Source organism: Carassius gibelio, chromosome B6, assembly GCF_023724105.1.
Source record: "Carassius gibelio isolate Cgi1373 ecotype wild population from Czech Republic chromosome B6, carGib1.2-hapl.c, whole genome shotgun sequence".
Taxonomy (NCBI): Eukaryota; Metazoa; Chordata; class Actinopteri; order Cypriniformes; family Cyprinidae; genus Carassius; species Carassius gibelio.
This window is the reverse complement of record NC_068401.1, coordinates 26,729,098-26,744,465: the sequence shown is the minus strand read 5'-3', so window position 1 is coordinate 26,744,465 and position 15,368 is coordinate 26,729,098. Positions and strand designations below refer to the sequence as shown.

Here is a 15,368-nt window from a genome sequence, read left to right as displayed (position 1 = left end):
ATCTATCTATCTATCTATCTATCTATCTATCCTTTGGTTATTTCTATCTATCTATCTATCTATCTATCTATCTATCTATCTATCTATCTATCTATCTATCTATCTATCTATCTATCTATCTATCTATCTATCTATCTATCCTTTGGTTATTTCTATCTATCTATCTATCTATCTATCTATCTATCTATCTATCTATCTATCTATCTATCTATCTATCTATCTATCTATCCTTTGGTATTTCTATCTATCTATCTATCTATCTATCTATCTATCTATCTATCTATCTATCTATCTATCTATCTATCCTTTGGTTATTTCTATCTATCTATCTATCTATCTATCTATCTATCTATCTATCTATCTATCTATCTATCTATCTATCTATCTATCTATCTATCCTTTGGTTATTTCTATCTATCTATCTATCTATCTATCTATCTATCTATCTATCTATCTATCTATCTATCTATCTATCTATCTATCTATCTATCTATCTATCTGTCCTTTGGTTATTTCTATCTATCTATCCATCTATCCATCTATCTATCTATGTTTGAAAACACTGGAACAACTGAGAGCTGGCCCCTCTTCTGACTGGGGAAGTCCAACAAGCCTTCTTCAGTCTACCTAACAGTGTGGCCACAATACGAGGAAGTGAAGAGGGAAATTCTTACCTGAATGGGGCTGTCTCCAGTATGCGTGGCCCAATACTTCCATGACTGGGTCTATCAACCCCGGTTGCCAGCCCCTGCCCAGGCCGCCGAGTTATCTCATCTTGCACAACACTGGCTGTTAGATGTGGAACCCACGGCCACTCAAGTAACGGAACGCGTGGTGATTGATCAACTACCCTATCACAAACCCACCGCCAAGCCGTGGAGATGTGAAACCCGGCTACCACGCTGAAACTTGTGTCGATAGCACTGGCTGAGGCGGTGCATCGACGGGATGCTGGGGAGCGAGTGCCACCTTTTCCCCGGAGGGCATTTCAGTGAGCAGGCCAGTGGCTTCTACTCCACGGGATGAGCCTATGCCAACTGAAGTCACCTCGAATCCCGCACGGACATGGCTGGCATAGTACATAGGGATATGTCGACGGGAGCCCTGGAAGTCAGAGACAGTGGGAGAAATGGTGAGTCCCCTTCCCATAACTCTAACCTGTATTATAATGTCTTATAATGGCAAAAGAAACTTGGGAAGAACAGCAGCCCACACCCGGTCGGTCATTGAGCACGTCACCGAAATGAGGGAGTGGATAGAGCATGTCATGCCATTAGTCCGGGAACACCTCGCCAAAGCTCTGCAAACCTGGGCACATTCTCTGATGTGTTCTCCACATAGCCCGTGCGGACCCAGGTGCTCCAGCATGGCATCAGGACACCACCAGGGGTCATCGTTAGGCAATGGCCCCATCAGATCCCTGAAGCTCGTCGGCAGGCTATTGGAATGGAAATCCAGCAGATGTTGAAGTTAGGGGTGATTGAACCATCGTGCAGCCCGTGGTCCAGCCCTATTGTTCTGGTCACCAAACGGGACGGCACCCTCCGCTTCTGCAACGACTTCTGATGTCTCAACGAGGTTTCAGAATATGACGGTTCTCCAATGCCCCAAGTGGGAAGGGCCCGGTACATTTCTACTCTGGATCTTACCAAGGGATACTGGCAGGTACCACTCTCTGAAAATGCAAAACCTAAAACTGCTTTCTCAACACCTAGTGGCCACTGGCAGTACCAGACACTTCCTTTCGGACTACACAGAGCCCCTGCCCCGTTTCAGCGTTTGATGGATGTACTGTTACGGCCGCACCAACAGTATGCCGCTGCCTACTTGGATGACATGGTGATCCACTCAGAGCTTTGGGAGGACCACCTAAACCATCTGCGGGGGGTGCTACTGGAGCTTCGAAGGGCTGGACTCACCGCCAACCCTCGCAAATGTCACCTAGCGCTCTTTGAGGCAAAGTGCCTGAGTTTTCAAGTGGGGCGCGGCCTCATAAATCCCTAGGAGAGAAAGGTGGAGGCAGTGCAGAGCTTTTTTGGGGGTTGGCGGGGTATTTTCGCTGCTTCATCCCTAACTTCTCCTCTCTAGCTGCCCCTCTGACAGACCTAACTAGGAAGGGGCAACCAGAACGAGTAGCCTGGAACTCGGATGCTGAAGAGGCATTCCAGGGAGTGAAACAGGCGCTCACTTCTGAGCCAGTCTTGCGCACCCCAGACTTTGATTACCCCTTCCTGGTGCAAACGGATGCCTCCGAAATGGGATTGGGAGCGGTTCTGTCTCAAGTCCAAGAAGGTGAAGAGCATCCCATGCACATGACCAATCAGCCCCCCAAGTGCCACATGGACTATCTATCTATCTATCTATCTATCTATCTATCTATCTATCTATCTATCTATCTATCTATCTATCTATCTATCTATCTATCTATCTATCTATCTATCTATCTGTTGTTCTATCGTTCTATTGTTGTCTCTCTCTCTCTCTCTCTCTCTCTCTCTCTCTCTCTGTCTGTTATTAGTTCTAGTATTCTGGTGTTGATGTGGTTGTGTTGAGTGTGAAGGACTGTCGAGCGCAGGGAAAGGTTAATAACTCTGGTCATTAGCAGTACTGTAGAGTTGATTACAGAGCGGCTGTGTTCTCTTGCGTACGTCGTGTCCTCGAGGCCGAGCCTGCAGATGAGTATTTAAAGTCTTTACTTCGCTCCATGTGATGAATGATGTTTGTGGTTCTAACAGTGGGTAAGTGATATGGCTTTTTAATGAGCTGTTTGCTGTTTAGAGGTTTTCCTCTCTAATGGGAGGAAACTAACCATTACCCAGCAGCTGGAGAGAGTTATCAGAGCAGACGGGCTATTTGAAATCAGACCTACTGTGGCCTCCAGACACACCACTAATGAAAGATGCTCAGAGGATGTACCTCCTGAACTAACACTCAAACATGAAGCACAGAGCCTTTATCTGCACTCTCAGAAATAATGTGCAAAACTGTACCTTGAGAGGAAAAACAGCTTGTCAGTGGGACCGTACAAAGGGACATCTTTGTACACTGTTTACCCCAGTGGGTTCATAATAGTACCATGAGAGTACATCTTACTGCTTTAATGTACCAATATGCACCCTTTAGGGGACAAAGAAGCTGAAAATATGTCCTTTTGAGGGACAGCCCTAGTGCAAAGATGCAATTTTTATCTGACAGTGTGCAAGGGGAAAAAAACTATATTTCCCATAAAATTAAAATCTTTGTTTCTTTTTTTTTTTTTTTGCATTGTGGTTTTAAATTAAGTACATTTCTCCCCAAATTCTTATTACCATTTAATTGCATTAAGTCTTTAATTGCATTGCATTAAGACATGAGCTTTTTGTAAGTCTCATTATTCCCAATTGTGATCAGATTATCAGTAATGTTAAATAATGTTTTACTATGTAAATTGTAAAACAGTAAAATAAGTAATTTTTCAATTAGGTATGTTTTATGATATTACATTTGGCATATTAGATTATCTATTTAATAAAATAAGAAATAAAAGTAAATTATGTTTGAAATGACTTGAGATTACTATTTTTTGATAAATGGGGGGAAAAAACCCTTGTACACAGACTAGCCTACATTTATCTTATCTTTATCTACATTTATTTAAATGAAACTATATTTATCTATCTAATATTTACTAAGCCATGCTTAGATGCAACCTCCCAACTCCAAATGTAATAATTAATGTTTAATTTGTGGAAAGTTCACTTTAACAAGGCGACTTGCAGAATAGTGCACAGATTGTGTTTGTGATGCGTTCTTAAGTGAGCAGCAGGATAACGGTCTTTTATAAGTAGAAAAAGCACACTTCATACAAGCTACAGCTGTTATCCAGTCCAAGGTCAATTCATCATTTAAGAAGCTTCTCTGGCTTTTTGCCCAGGAGTCAATGACTGTGACCTTCTGCAGATGTAGAGATCTGGAGATGACGAGGAGCTCAATTAAAATGGTTCAATCAGAGTCTCTGACATGAATGCGAGAAGAAATACCGGCCAGTTCTTGATATCTGAGGGGTGATACTGGGGTTTTGGAGCCTGTTATGTAGAAATCAGCTGTGATGGTCACAGATGTGTTGATGATTGAACACAGATGAGAAGTTTTAGAGCCACAGCCGTTAGCTTGACACGCATGACCCAAACACCACACTGACTCAAAGAAGAAACTTCTCAAGAACATCAGATTCTATAAGAAATGAAAAAATATATTTCTACAGATTTAATAAACTCACTCAATACACACACACACACACACACACACACACACACATGATGCTAGTGAGACTAAAGGCTTCTTTTAGAGGTTATGAAAGTCCCTGAAGGACACGTCCGGTGTGATTTCATCAGCAAACAAACACAGAGTGAAGTATGCTCACAGCGTCCCAAACACAAACACTGCTGGAATGAAGGATCTCTGCGCTCAGACTATTGACTCTTCTACTGAACAGAGACATACAGCCTCGTTAACATGTCTGATTATTTACTCATTCATTTGTTTTCATTTGTAGTTTGTTAAAAGAGTAAATGGATGGGATACATTTCCGAGCACTTTATTAATGGCTTTGGAACTCCATTTAGACTTATTACAGGGGCGATCAGAAGCGCTGCTCATCATTTATCAACACACACATAAACAAAGAGAGAGTGTGTGTTTAGGCCTCAGATCTTCAAAAGCACAAGAGGAGCAGGGTGAACTTAGATAGTCAGAGACGCTTTTTTCATTGTGCTGAATGGTAAAAAAGTTAGTTTACACCCTACCATTCACCCACTGGTTCACTGCATGTTAAAGGTGCATAGAACACTAGTTGCATAAGATTAAAGATTCTGTAAAACTGTGTTTTAGGAAATCACTGTGAAAAATTTTTTTTGTAAAAAGGTAGGAAACTATAGGCCTTTATATATGAGTAGAATCAAAGAACTGACTCAAGGAAACATCCTTTAAATGACAAACATTAACCTTTTCCATTTAAACTCATTTTATATTATAAACAACACATTTTCAGTTCATATAGTACAGTAAATTTTTTTTTACAGGTGATTTGAAATTTTACATTTTATATTTAAAAAATGTATATACAATAATCTAGAGCTTTTAGTTTGTGTTCAAATTGATTAATATTTTACATGTGTATTTATAAATTATAAATACATTTCCGATAGCGAGACATTTAGGCCTATCTCAACATGTTTAAAACGCCTCACATGCTTGACTTCTAATGTAATGTTTCTCTCTCTCTCTCTCGCTCTCTTAAATCAAGGCTTTTAAAAACATGCGTTCTAGATTCCTATTGGAATTTCTAACATAATTCGAAACCGCTCCTAATCAGAATCAGATCCTGGATAATTCCTTTTCCAGTATTCATGTTGCTGTTTTCTGTTACGCTCTAACATGCTTCATATGAGCCAGTAATATTGTCTCCACTCATGATGACCGATATGAAAATGAAATCATTCATAAGAGATTTCAAGCATTTACAACCATAGACTGTATGGTTTATACAACGCTCTCCCGACTGAAGGACTTGTCTCCACACGAGCAGCTCCACAGCGCCCTCTGCTGTCAACACTCACTCACTGATACTGGCACTGTTTATCCAGAGAGAGAAACTAATGAAGAACTCGGACAAATAAACTGCTTGCACAGGCTACTTTTAAACAATAACATGATTTTTTGTCTGAGAGAGACTTTATTGCAATTTATTAATAGTATTTGAACATTGTTAATATTTCTTAAAGAGTAGATATGCATTATACTTTTCATAAATCATAAACAGTTATCTATCTGTCTATCTATCTATCTATCTATCTATCTATCTATCTATCTATCTATCTATCTATCTATCTATCTATCTATCTATCTATCTATCTATCTATCTATCTATCTATCCATCCATCCATCCATCCATCCATCCATCTATCTATCTATCTATTTATCTATCTATCTATCTATATTTCTGTGTGTGTGTGTGTGTGTGTGTTTAAGATATGGGAGAAAAAAAAAAAGATTTTGCGTTCTTTTCTAACAGTCTTGTGTTATGGTGCCAACTTTTGCACAGGCACTCAGCTTTTCCTTTGAAAATATATTATGTGTATTTCACTTTATTTTACTTGATTCTTTCATTAACTTCCCACACATGATGTGCAAATGAAGAGGAATGCGAATGCGGCCTGATTTTCTCCCCAAACCTGTTCAGTGAGTGTCTATCCAGTCAGACCGGAGACACAGAAACACGCACACACACACACACACACACACACAACTGGAGCATTTACACCGACTCTGTCCCAGGTGCGTGTGGAGTACATTAGACTTGACTTTATTTTATTCCTGCATTCTGAATTTCCACTCTCAGAATGAGTGCTCGTTTATGGACGGAGGAGCAGTTTAACTGCCCCGTCTGTCTGGATCTGCCCTCTGACCCCGTGACCATCCCATGTGGTCACAGTTACTGCATGGCCTGTATCGCAGATTACTGGGACAATGAAGGCAGGAAAAACGGCAGCTACAGCTGCCCAGAATGCCGGCAGGCCTTCAACCCTCGTCCCACTCTCTGCAGGAACACCATGCTGGCCGAAGCCGTGGAGCAGCTCCGCCGAGGGGCCCTGAGCTCCGCAGGCCGAGAGTCCATCAAGAGCGCGCGGAGCGCCGCGTCCTCCGCGTCTGAGCGTGCGCGCGCACGGAGCAAAGCGGCATCGAAAAAGCTGCCGGGTTCGGCGGTGGCCTGTGACCGCTGCCCGGAGCCCAGAGCGGCAGTGAAGACGTGTTTGGTGTGCATGTCATCGTTCTGCGAGACTCACCTGAAGCCTCATAACACGCAGGAGAAGCTGAGGAACCACGAGCTGATCGCGCCCACCAGTGACCTGAGCCAGAAGATCTGCCCCGAGCACAAGTACCTGCAGGAGTTCTTCTGCCGCTCCTGTCAGATGTACGTGTGCTGGCTGTGCACCAGTAACCAGCACAAGGGCCACGAGAGCGCGTCCACACAGGCGGAGAGGAACGAGAAGCAGGTGGGAAGCACATCAAATATAGGAACATCTAACAAACAATTTAATCTGAGTGTAAAAGGTTCAGAATTGTGACCCTGGACCACTAAACCATAAATCGTAAGGGTCATTTTTCTGAAATCACCTGAAAGCTGAATAAGCTCTCCACTGGTGTATGGTTTGTTAGATACAACTGTTTGTAAAATCTGGAATCTGTGTGTGCGAAAAAATCAAGAAAATCACCTTTAAAGTTATCCAAATGAAGTCCTTAGCAATGCATATTACTATTAAAAAATTAGTTTTGTTATGTTCACGGTAGGAAATGTACAAAATATCTAAATGTAACATGATCTTGATTTCCTTATGATTTTTGGCATAAAAGTAAAATCTATAATTATGACACATACAGTGTGTTGTTGGCTGTTGCTACAAATATACCCCAAATATATGATGTTTAAATTATGTCCGTGAATAAAGAATTCAAGGTCAGGCTACTACTAAAGCCACAAGAACTGAACCTCCAACGAAAAGAGTTTGAAAGCAAAAAAGGAACACGGCAGTACTTCACAAAACACAAATCAGCATAGTTTGTGTTTAGTAGAACTGCCTTAAGGAATCTTTATTTTTGATGTTGTAATATCGTCAGAGACAGGAAAAGGATCATGTATGCAAGGCTGTGACATCATTCAGAAAAATGCTGTTTCACTGCCACTGATTGATCAGCTCCAGCTTCTGCCTGACGTGTTGTATTACTGTATCAGTCTGTTTTAGTATCAATGAACTAGTCTTGTTCCACTCGCACTCATTCCAGTCCACATTCCAGTCTATTCTGAACTCTTTTGTGTCCTAATCTGTGTTATTGAATTAGAGAGAGCTGGGCGCAGTTCTGTCTGAGAACCATCAGCGACTCCAGGACAGAGAGAGAGAACTGAAAGACATGAAGAAAGTCTTAGACACACTCACGGTAAGTATTTATGACACCCCATAAAATAAAATCAACATTATTGAAGCCTATTCTGGTGGTTCTATGAGATGCATCTCACACGATCATGATCTTTAAAGGGAAAGTTCAACCAAAAAGAAAAGGTCATACTGGTGTGTTGTGGTTTAATTCCAGACTTCTTAAGAGATAAACTGGCTTTACATGATGAACAGATTTAACTTAGCCTTTTACTTACATCTAAATAATGATTGGTACTTACAGTACATGTATGAGCACGTCACATATAGTAAACATGGAAGCTCAAATGTGCACGAGAACCAATGATAAACACACAAGCTTCAGTGTAAACCTTATGTGATGTGCTCTATGTATGCGTGTTATTATATGCAAATAACAGCCTGAAATAAATCTGCTCATCACACAAACCTGTAGAAAAATCCAACATATGCTGGTTAGGTATGTTTTGAAGCATGCTTTAAGCAGCTCAAATCAGCAGCCATGCTTTAAAACATAACTAACTAGCATATGCTGGATTTTTCAACAGGGAAAGCAATCATATCTCTTCACAAGACTTGGATTTTCTCTCAAAAATGTTTTTGTTCATTAGAAATATTTTAATTTGTGTTACGAAGACTAACCAAAAGTATTATGGGTTTGGAATGACATGAGGGTTTTTTGCTGAACTATGCCTGTGAGGTCTGAGCATCCTCTCTCTGTGTGTGTGTGTGTGTGTGTGTGTAGAGGTCCTCAGAAACAGTGCGGGACGAGGCGGACACAGTCCTGTCGGAGCTCCAGGAGTCAGTACAGAGGATGCTGGATCTGCTGCAGGACGTGATGGTCTCCACTGCGCAGGAGAAACTCAACGAGGCCCAGGAAGTGGTGAATAAACTGGAGGCCGAAGTCAAACAGCTGAAGAATAAAGACGGAGAACTGAAAGAGCTCATCAACTGCCAGGACAATATCTACTTCTTGAAGGTTAGATGATGGCTTCGTCAGATTTGGTGACGTTGGGTTTACAAAACTGAGAGCTGATGTGACAGAGAGCATATACCTGGTCTCCACAGACGTATCAGTCTCTGTGCTGCCCGCTGGAAGGAGGAGATCTGGGAGCTGTGACCGCGAACCCTGAAGCCACATTTGATCCGGTCAGGAGCGTCGTCGTCCAGCTGAGGGAGAAAGTGGAGGAGATGTGTGACCAGGAGCTGGACAAGATCAACAAGACAGGTACAAACACACACAGGTCTCACCATCACACACACCGAACTGCTGTCATCTACAGGGTCACCACTGGGTCATTATCTGTGTCTCTTCTCAGTGTACAACACCACAGCGTTCACAGTTGCAGACCGCAACGGACAGAAAACAGGAGGCATAAAGAAACGTAAGTCAATTTCACCACAGTTCATTTGGTGACAATTTTTTTTTTCTTTTCTGACTTTTGTTAAATTCAGAGTGGAATGAATGTTTTATACAAAGTATTGCACATGCAAAGATATCATTGACAACAGAGACTACAGACATGGAAGAAAAAATGTTAAAAGATAAAATCTTTAAATAAAAAAAAAAAGTCAAATTATTTTAATATATTTGTCATTTTTCTACGTATATATACAAACAAAATTAAATTTATATAATTCTTTTCATTTCAGTGTTTTCTGGAAAGGGAGCCAAAGCCACTCGTGCACAAGGTATGAAAACAATGAATAGAATGATTTATTTTATTTTATTTATTAAAGTTTCTAATGCATGTGAATGTTTTCAGGACCCCCACCACTGCCTTCAGTAAGCACACGAGGAACAGGTAATTTAATTTAATTTTATTTTATTTTATTTTAGCAAATCAAATATCAGTTGTACTGTAAGTATTTTTCTTTCTTCAGTGAGCACGCGTGCACAAGCCGTCAGAAACAATGAGCCAAGAGGTGAGACTGCTGACAAAGTGATCGGATGTAACTTTTTAAATGTGTTTTAGAATGAGTTTGTGCAGCTTTATGTAGGATTTTGAATCGTTTTTATATCAATATTTGTGTACATCAGTTAACAGAGGTGTTACAAACTCCCCAAGACAAGCCAGATCCCCGAGAGAGGAGAGAGATGACAGTAAGACATGCGTCTCGCACACTTTTACTCGTGTATGTTTGTGATCATCTGTAGTTTGTCATTGATAGTTTAGTTTCTCCCTCTGCAGCTGACAGGAGTCACAGTTCACTGAGACCAAGAGAACCACAGAGGAGAGAGGAAAGAGAAAACGATGGTGAGAATGAGACAGATGCTTAAATATATAGAGAGCATCTGTCTGTCTGGTGTAGTTTTGCTCATTGTTTATTTGATTTCTCAGCAGACACACGGAGTTTAAGTTCTGTGAGATCAAGAGGGAGACCGAGAGGAGAAGACCGAGATCAGGGTGAGTTTTAATGAGTGAAAGATGTCCATATCCTATAATCAAGAGGAATGCGGAAAAATAAATGAAGCCTTTTTTTAGAACCATAAAGATTATTTTGCATTACTTTTTATGACAATCTCATTATCATAATATGTCCAGATAATTTTACTTTTGAGAAGTTCAAGAGTACAAGATTGATAGTATGAAATTTTAATGTTGCAATTAATTTCAAATGCTTTTATCACGGTACACAGTATTATTACGTTATTGAAATTTAGTTGCAAAAAACATTTTTCATAAACTATACAGTAGAGGTTTAATAATTTCTCTTATAACGAAAAGAACATACAATAAAGAAGTACACAAAAAATTTATAAAGTAAAACATTTCATAGATTAAAGTGCAAAAGAATTATAAAGACCTATAAGTATCACTTTACAATATGATCTCATTAGTTAATACTAGTTAATGCATTAATAATTAATAATGCGCAATAGCTACATTTGCAACTGAAGTTATCAATCTTTGTTAAAAAATGCAACTGTTAGTTCATTAAATAACACAGTTGCAACTTTTGATTTGAACAATGTGTTATTAAATATTGAAATTACCTAAGATTGCACGCTTTTCGGCAAGATTTATCAGCATATTTTTTCATATCGGGCTGATGCCGATATTTACATTTAAAGCCATTATCAGCAGATTCAGATACTGGTGCGATAATATTGTGCATCCCTACTTTAAAATCATACATGCCAATAAACTCAGAGAATAAATGCACTTAATGCAGAGTAGAAAATTTAGACTGGGCTAGGAACTGGGCTGTATTTGTCTTTAAGCAAAATGTAATTTCTTTTTTCCCCGGTTTAATTCCAGGGTGAAATATGACTCAAATGTATCCTGACATTCACCCTTGTGTTTAATTTATTTGTCATTTTCTATGATCTCTGTATAGAAAGAGAAAACCAGGCCTCTCCAAGACGTCAAAGCACACAGAGCAGAAACACACGTGATGAAGAACAAGGTGAGAAGACAGACGCAAACAGATTCGAACCAGCACACTCTCATTTTGGTTTAAAGGAAAGATTCCAGATACTGTCCCCAACTTAAACCCCACTTTGCATTCTTTCTAAATCAAGTGCACAGTGTTTTAAAGCTGTTTTACTTTTAATTGTCAGCGGACCGCTGGAGTTTGAGTTCAATCAGACCGAGACTGAGGAGAGAGGACAGAGAACAAGGTGATGCTTGATTCATGTCTGATTACTGAAACTGAACACAGATGCTTCTAAGAAGTGCATCATGTTTGTGTCTGTTTTCCTTGGAGACAGTCAATGGAGAAGCTGAGTCTAGTCCCTCACAGCAGAGACCAGACGCTGTGGACAGACAGCAGCCGGCCAGACAATGTGAGTGACCGCAGCTCAAACACACACAGCTCAAATCAAGACTTGTGTTTCTAATACTATTCATACTTTTCCTCATTCTGTTCTTCATCAGCGGACAGATGGAGTCTGAGCTCTCTCTTACCTAGAAACAGGAAGAAGAGACAGGACACAGGTGAGCGAAAGAACACACAGTCCTTTGATGAACTTCTGTTGCTTTATGTACAACTCTCTAACTTTTGGGGACAAAATATGTAGCTGAAATATGCTCACATAAACCCTCACACAATGAAACCAAGCTTAGGCTTGTTAAGAAATCTTTACTAGTCATTCTGGTTTGTCTAGCATTTCCTGCTCATGTGAACTGTGGTCAGTACCTCAAAAGCTCCTTTTTATTTTTTTGTCTGTATTTGTTGTGTTTCCAACAACAAGAGCTATATTCTTTAGATTTTATAAACCTTTTAAATAAAATGTTTTGTCATCAGTCATCATTATGTTTTAAATGAATTATTTCATGAAACATGATCAATCCCTCACAGTGAAAGAGGCCACACCCACTATCCAGGAGGCGGGGTCAGTGAGACCTCGTAGCCTATCCCGTGCCAGTGCCTGTAAGTCACTCACTGTACACTCACGATTCAAGAAATATTGGAAAATATACATTACATTTTAAATAAAATAATTTACATTTAGAAATTCATATAGTGTGCCATCTACAGAATTTATAAATGTATACATTCAAATACAAATAACAATGAGAGGGTAAAAATGGTCATTAATGTTTAAATAATAATAATTGAATAAATAAAAACGAACAGACTTTTTTCAGTGAAGCGATTCGTTTTGTTATTTAGCAATCTGCATTAAATTAATCAAGTGACAGTAAAGACATTGCACTTTTTCTCAGTCACTTTGGGGCATTTCTCAAATCAGAAATGAAATTCTCAAAACTACTTGTAGAACCTCCACGTCATCTAGTCATTTATACACATCATAAAACCAGTTTCTCACATTCATGCAATTGATTACGCACATTTATCTGGTTTCCTACATTATCAGTTGCTCATGTCGCTCAAAATTTATTATATACAGGTGCTGGTCATATAATTAGAATATCATCTAATATATCATCTATAAACATAATTGTGATGATTATAACTGATAGCGAAGGAAAATTCCCAAATTCAGTATCTCAGAAAATTTCTATATCACAATAACCACTAGTTAAAGTGTAACTGGGAATTCTATCCATTCTCTGTGACACGAGGACTTGTCATTCTGATGGCACTGACATGTTCAATGACACAGATATTTATTTTTGAGAGACGAACTAAGGATTTTGAGCAGGAGACTGGCTTTTGCAGGTAATCCATGGTGTTTTGCTATTTGTACGAGTTGTTTTGAGAAATGCACTTACTGTTTTGCAAATCTCATGTTACAAATACAGATTTAGATTTCCAATAAACGCTGTTCTTTGGAATTCTCAATTCAGCTAAGAATTCTGAAATAAAATGTCAGCATATTAGAATGATTTCTGAAGGATCATGTGACAAGACTGGAGTGATGATTCAGCTTTGCATCGCAGCAATAACATATACTGTAATAATACAAAATATAGAATATTTCACAATATTATTGTTTTTACTCAAAAATACTACCAATCTACCCATTTGCCTTAGATCTTAAAACAGAAAAATGTTGTAATAGTTAAATATCAAATATTAATATTGACTCTATCTCTCTTCTCTCTGTAGGGGGAGAGCCAACAGAAGGTAATATTCATGTTTTTTGTTTGTTTGTATCTTTACAGCTAGTTAAGAGGTAGTTAAAGTGAAAGATTGCTCACTGTCTGACTCTGCTTCTGTCTTTCTCTCTGTTCAGTGAATCCTGGCCTGTTCCTGGACTCACCGACTTACAGTCCTGCCGTCAATCCTGCTTTCCCCACATGTCAGCACTTACAACATCTTCAGCTCTACACACTTCATATTATGACAGACAAAGAGATGGGTGGATAGATACAGGGATGGGTGGACGAATGGACAAATGGATAGATGGATAGATAGATAGATTCCTTACAGCCTGTGGCTTTTGTCTGATTCTTTGTTTTTGGTTGTTGTTTTTAACAGTGAGAGAAATTAACATTGACAGTATTCAGGCCCCGGAGCCCAGAACCAGAGACGAGTTCCTGGAATGTGAGTTCATTTCTCACACATCTTGTCTTTTCATTCTGTTTTCTATTTTCTCATCTGTTCCTCTCTGTCTATTAGATGCTTGTGATTTGATCCTGGATCCAAACACGGCCCATCGGCGTCTGGTTCTGTCTGATGGAGACACCGTGGCCACGCTTCAGCAGACGTCTCAGCCGTACCCCGACCTCCCTCAGCGCTTCGACGGCTGGACGCAGGTGCTCTGTCTCCAGCCCCTCTCCTCTGACCGCTGCTACTGGGAGGTGGAGTGGAGGGGGCGTGGCTCCTCTCTGGGCGTGGTCAATGGCTCCATGCCCCGCAAAGGGGCGGATTCAAGGGCGGGGCTTGGGTATAACAGCCAATCGTGGAGCTTGGAGCTGTCAGACATGTGCTGCGCAGCCATGCACGCCAATCAGAAGGTGGAGATCCCCGTGACCTACAGTCCTCGAGTCGGGGTGTTTCTGGACAGGACCGCAGGGACTCTGACTTTCTATAGCGTGGATGATGAGTTGGTTCCTCTTCATGCTTTTCAAGGGTCATTCCCACCACCGATGTACGCTGCGTTCGGGGTGGGCTGCGGGGTCGGCGTGGGCCTGGATTTTGCTATGGGGCAGTTCAGCTCCACGTCAGACAGCATTAAAATCTGTCCCTTGTGAATGAGCGAATTTCACAAAAATAACATGTAGGTTTTATCTCACCCCAAAATCAAAAGAAAAAAGGGTGAATTATATTTAGCAAGAAAATGAAGCCTATTGGTAAGACCAAAATTATTTTTCTTTAAGATTTAGTACTTCCCCTCCAAATTGATTCTACCGTAATGTTTCTAGTAACATTTTTGTACAATTATGATTTTCATTTCAGCAATACAGCCATGTTAATGATTCGGTCTAGACATTTTTTTAAACCTGCAAAATTAAATTGCATATATATTTATATATATATATATATATATATATAATTATAGTAATGAGAAGTGAGATTTATGTGTGATTAATTGTCATAAAAATAGCATGTTTTTCCTTCAATTTTTTTGGACCAGGATTGAATGGTTATAGCAAATAATTACTAATATAAATTATTACAATTATTATTAAATTAATTAACACTTGCAACAATTCAATTAAAAATAAATAAATAAATATTAAGCACATTTTCACTTTCATAGCGGTCTCACAATTCTCATTATTCAATTATGATTTTCATTTTGGCAGTACAGCAAGATCTGTAAATCTGCAAAAATCAAATATTTTATTTATAGTTATAAGAATGGTTATATTACAAAACATAAAAACAAACTTGTGGGTTTAATTCTGAAGACGTTTAATTTTTTATGCAAAATGTTATTTATTTTTCTCCTCTAGATGTGTTTATTCACCCTTTAAGGATGGTTCTGGCAAATAATTATTAAAATAATTATTCATGTTACGCACGAGAACTTATGCATTAGTGAAATTATTTGTACTTTCA

The 15,368-nt window shown here is 39.5% G+C and overlaps 2 protein-coding genes across 8 annotated transcripts in view; one reads left to right on the top strand and one right to left on the bottom strand.

The window, feature by feature from the left end:
- Positions 1-15,368, bottom strand: part of LOC127959601 (protein unc-50 homolog) — a 922,469-nt gene that overhangs the window by 63,985 nt on the left and 843,116 nt on the right. The gene's annotated exons all lie outside the window — the stretch shown is intronic.
- Positions 6,274-14,837, top strand: trim25l (tripartite motif containing 25, like). Of its 6 annotated transcripts, none has more exons than XM_052558866.1 (20): positions 6,274-7,034; positions 7,879-7,974; positions 8,695-8,928; positions 9,018-9,177; positions 9,269-9,334; positions 9,603-9,641; positions 9,716-9,754; positions 9,834-9,875; positions 9,991-10,053; positions 10,127-10,207; positions 10,295-10,357; positions 11,292-11,360; positions 11,515-11,574; positions 11,665-11,739; positions 11,831-11,890; positions 12,255-12,326; positions 13,470-13,487; positions 13,597-13,662; positions 13,842-13,907; positions 13,983-14,837. In XM_052558866.1, exons 1-20 carry the CDS (start codon positions 6,381-6,383, stop codon positions 14,555-14,557), a joined length of 2,598 nt encoding a protein of 865 aa, XP_052414826.1. In that variant the 5' UTR covers positions 6,274-6,380; the 3' UTR covers positions 14,558-14,837. The 6 variants fall into 6 exon arrangements, with proteins under 6 accessions (XP_052414826.1, XP_052414829.1, XP_052414830.1 ...); XM_052558869.1 differs by having other exon boundaries at positions 10,139-10,207; positions 13,983-14,836; XM_052558870.1 differs by having other exon boundaries at positions 6,275-7,034; positions 10,142-10,207; positions 13,983-14,836.

Coding starts and splice junctions, on each gene's coding strand:
- trim25l (XM_052558865.1), top strand. CDS start 6,381: ATGAGTGCTCGTTTATGGACGGAGGAGCAGTTTAACTGCCCCGTCTGT. Junction 9,755..9,833: donor AGTAAGCACACGAGGAACAG/GTAATTTAATTT, acceptor TTCTTTCTTCAG/TGAGCACGCGTGCACAAGCC. Junction 10,208..10,291: donor AGAGGAAAGAGAAAACGATG/GTGAGAATGAGA, acceptor TTGATTTCTCAG/CAGACACACGGAGTTTAAGT.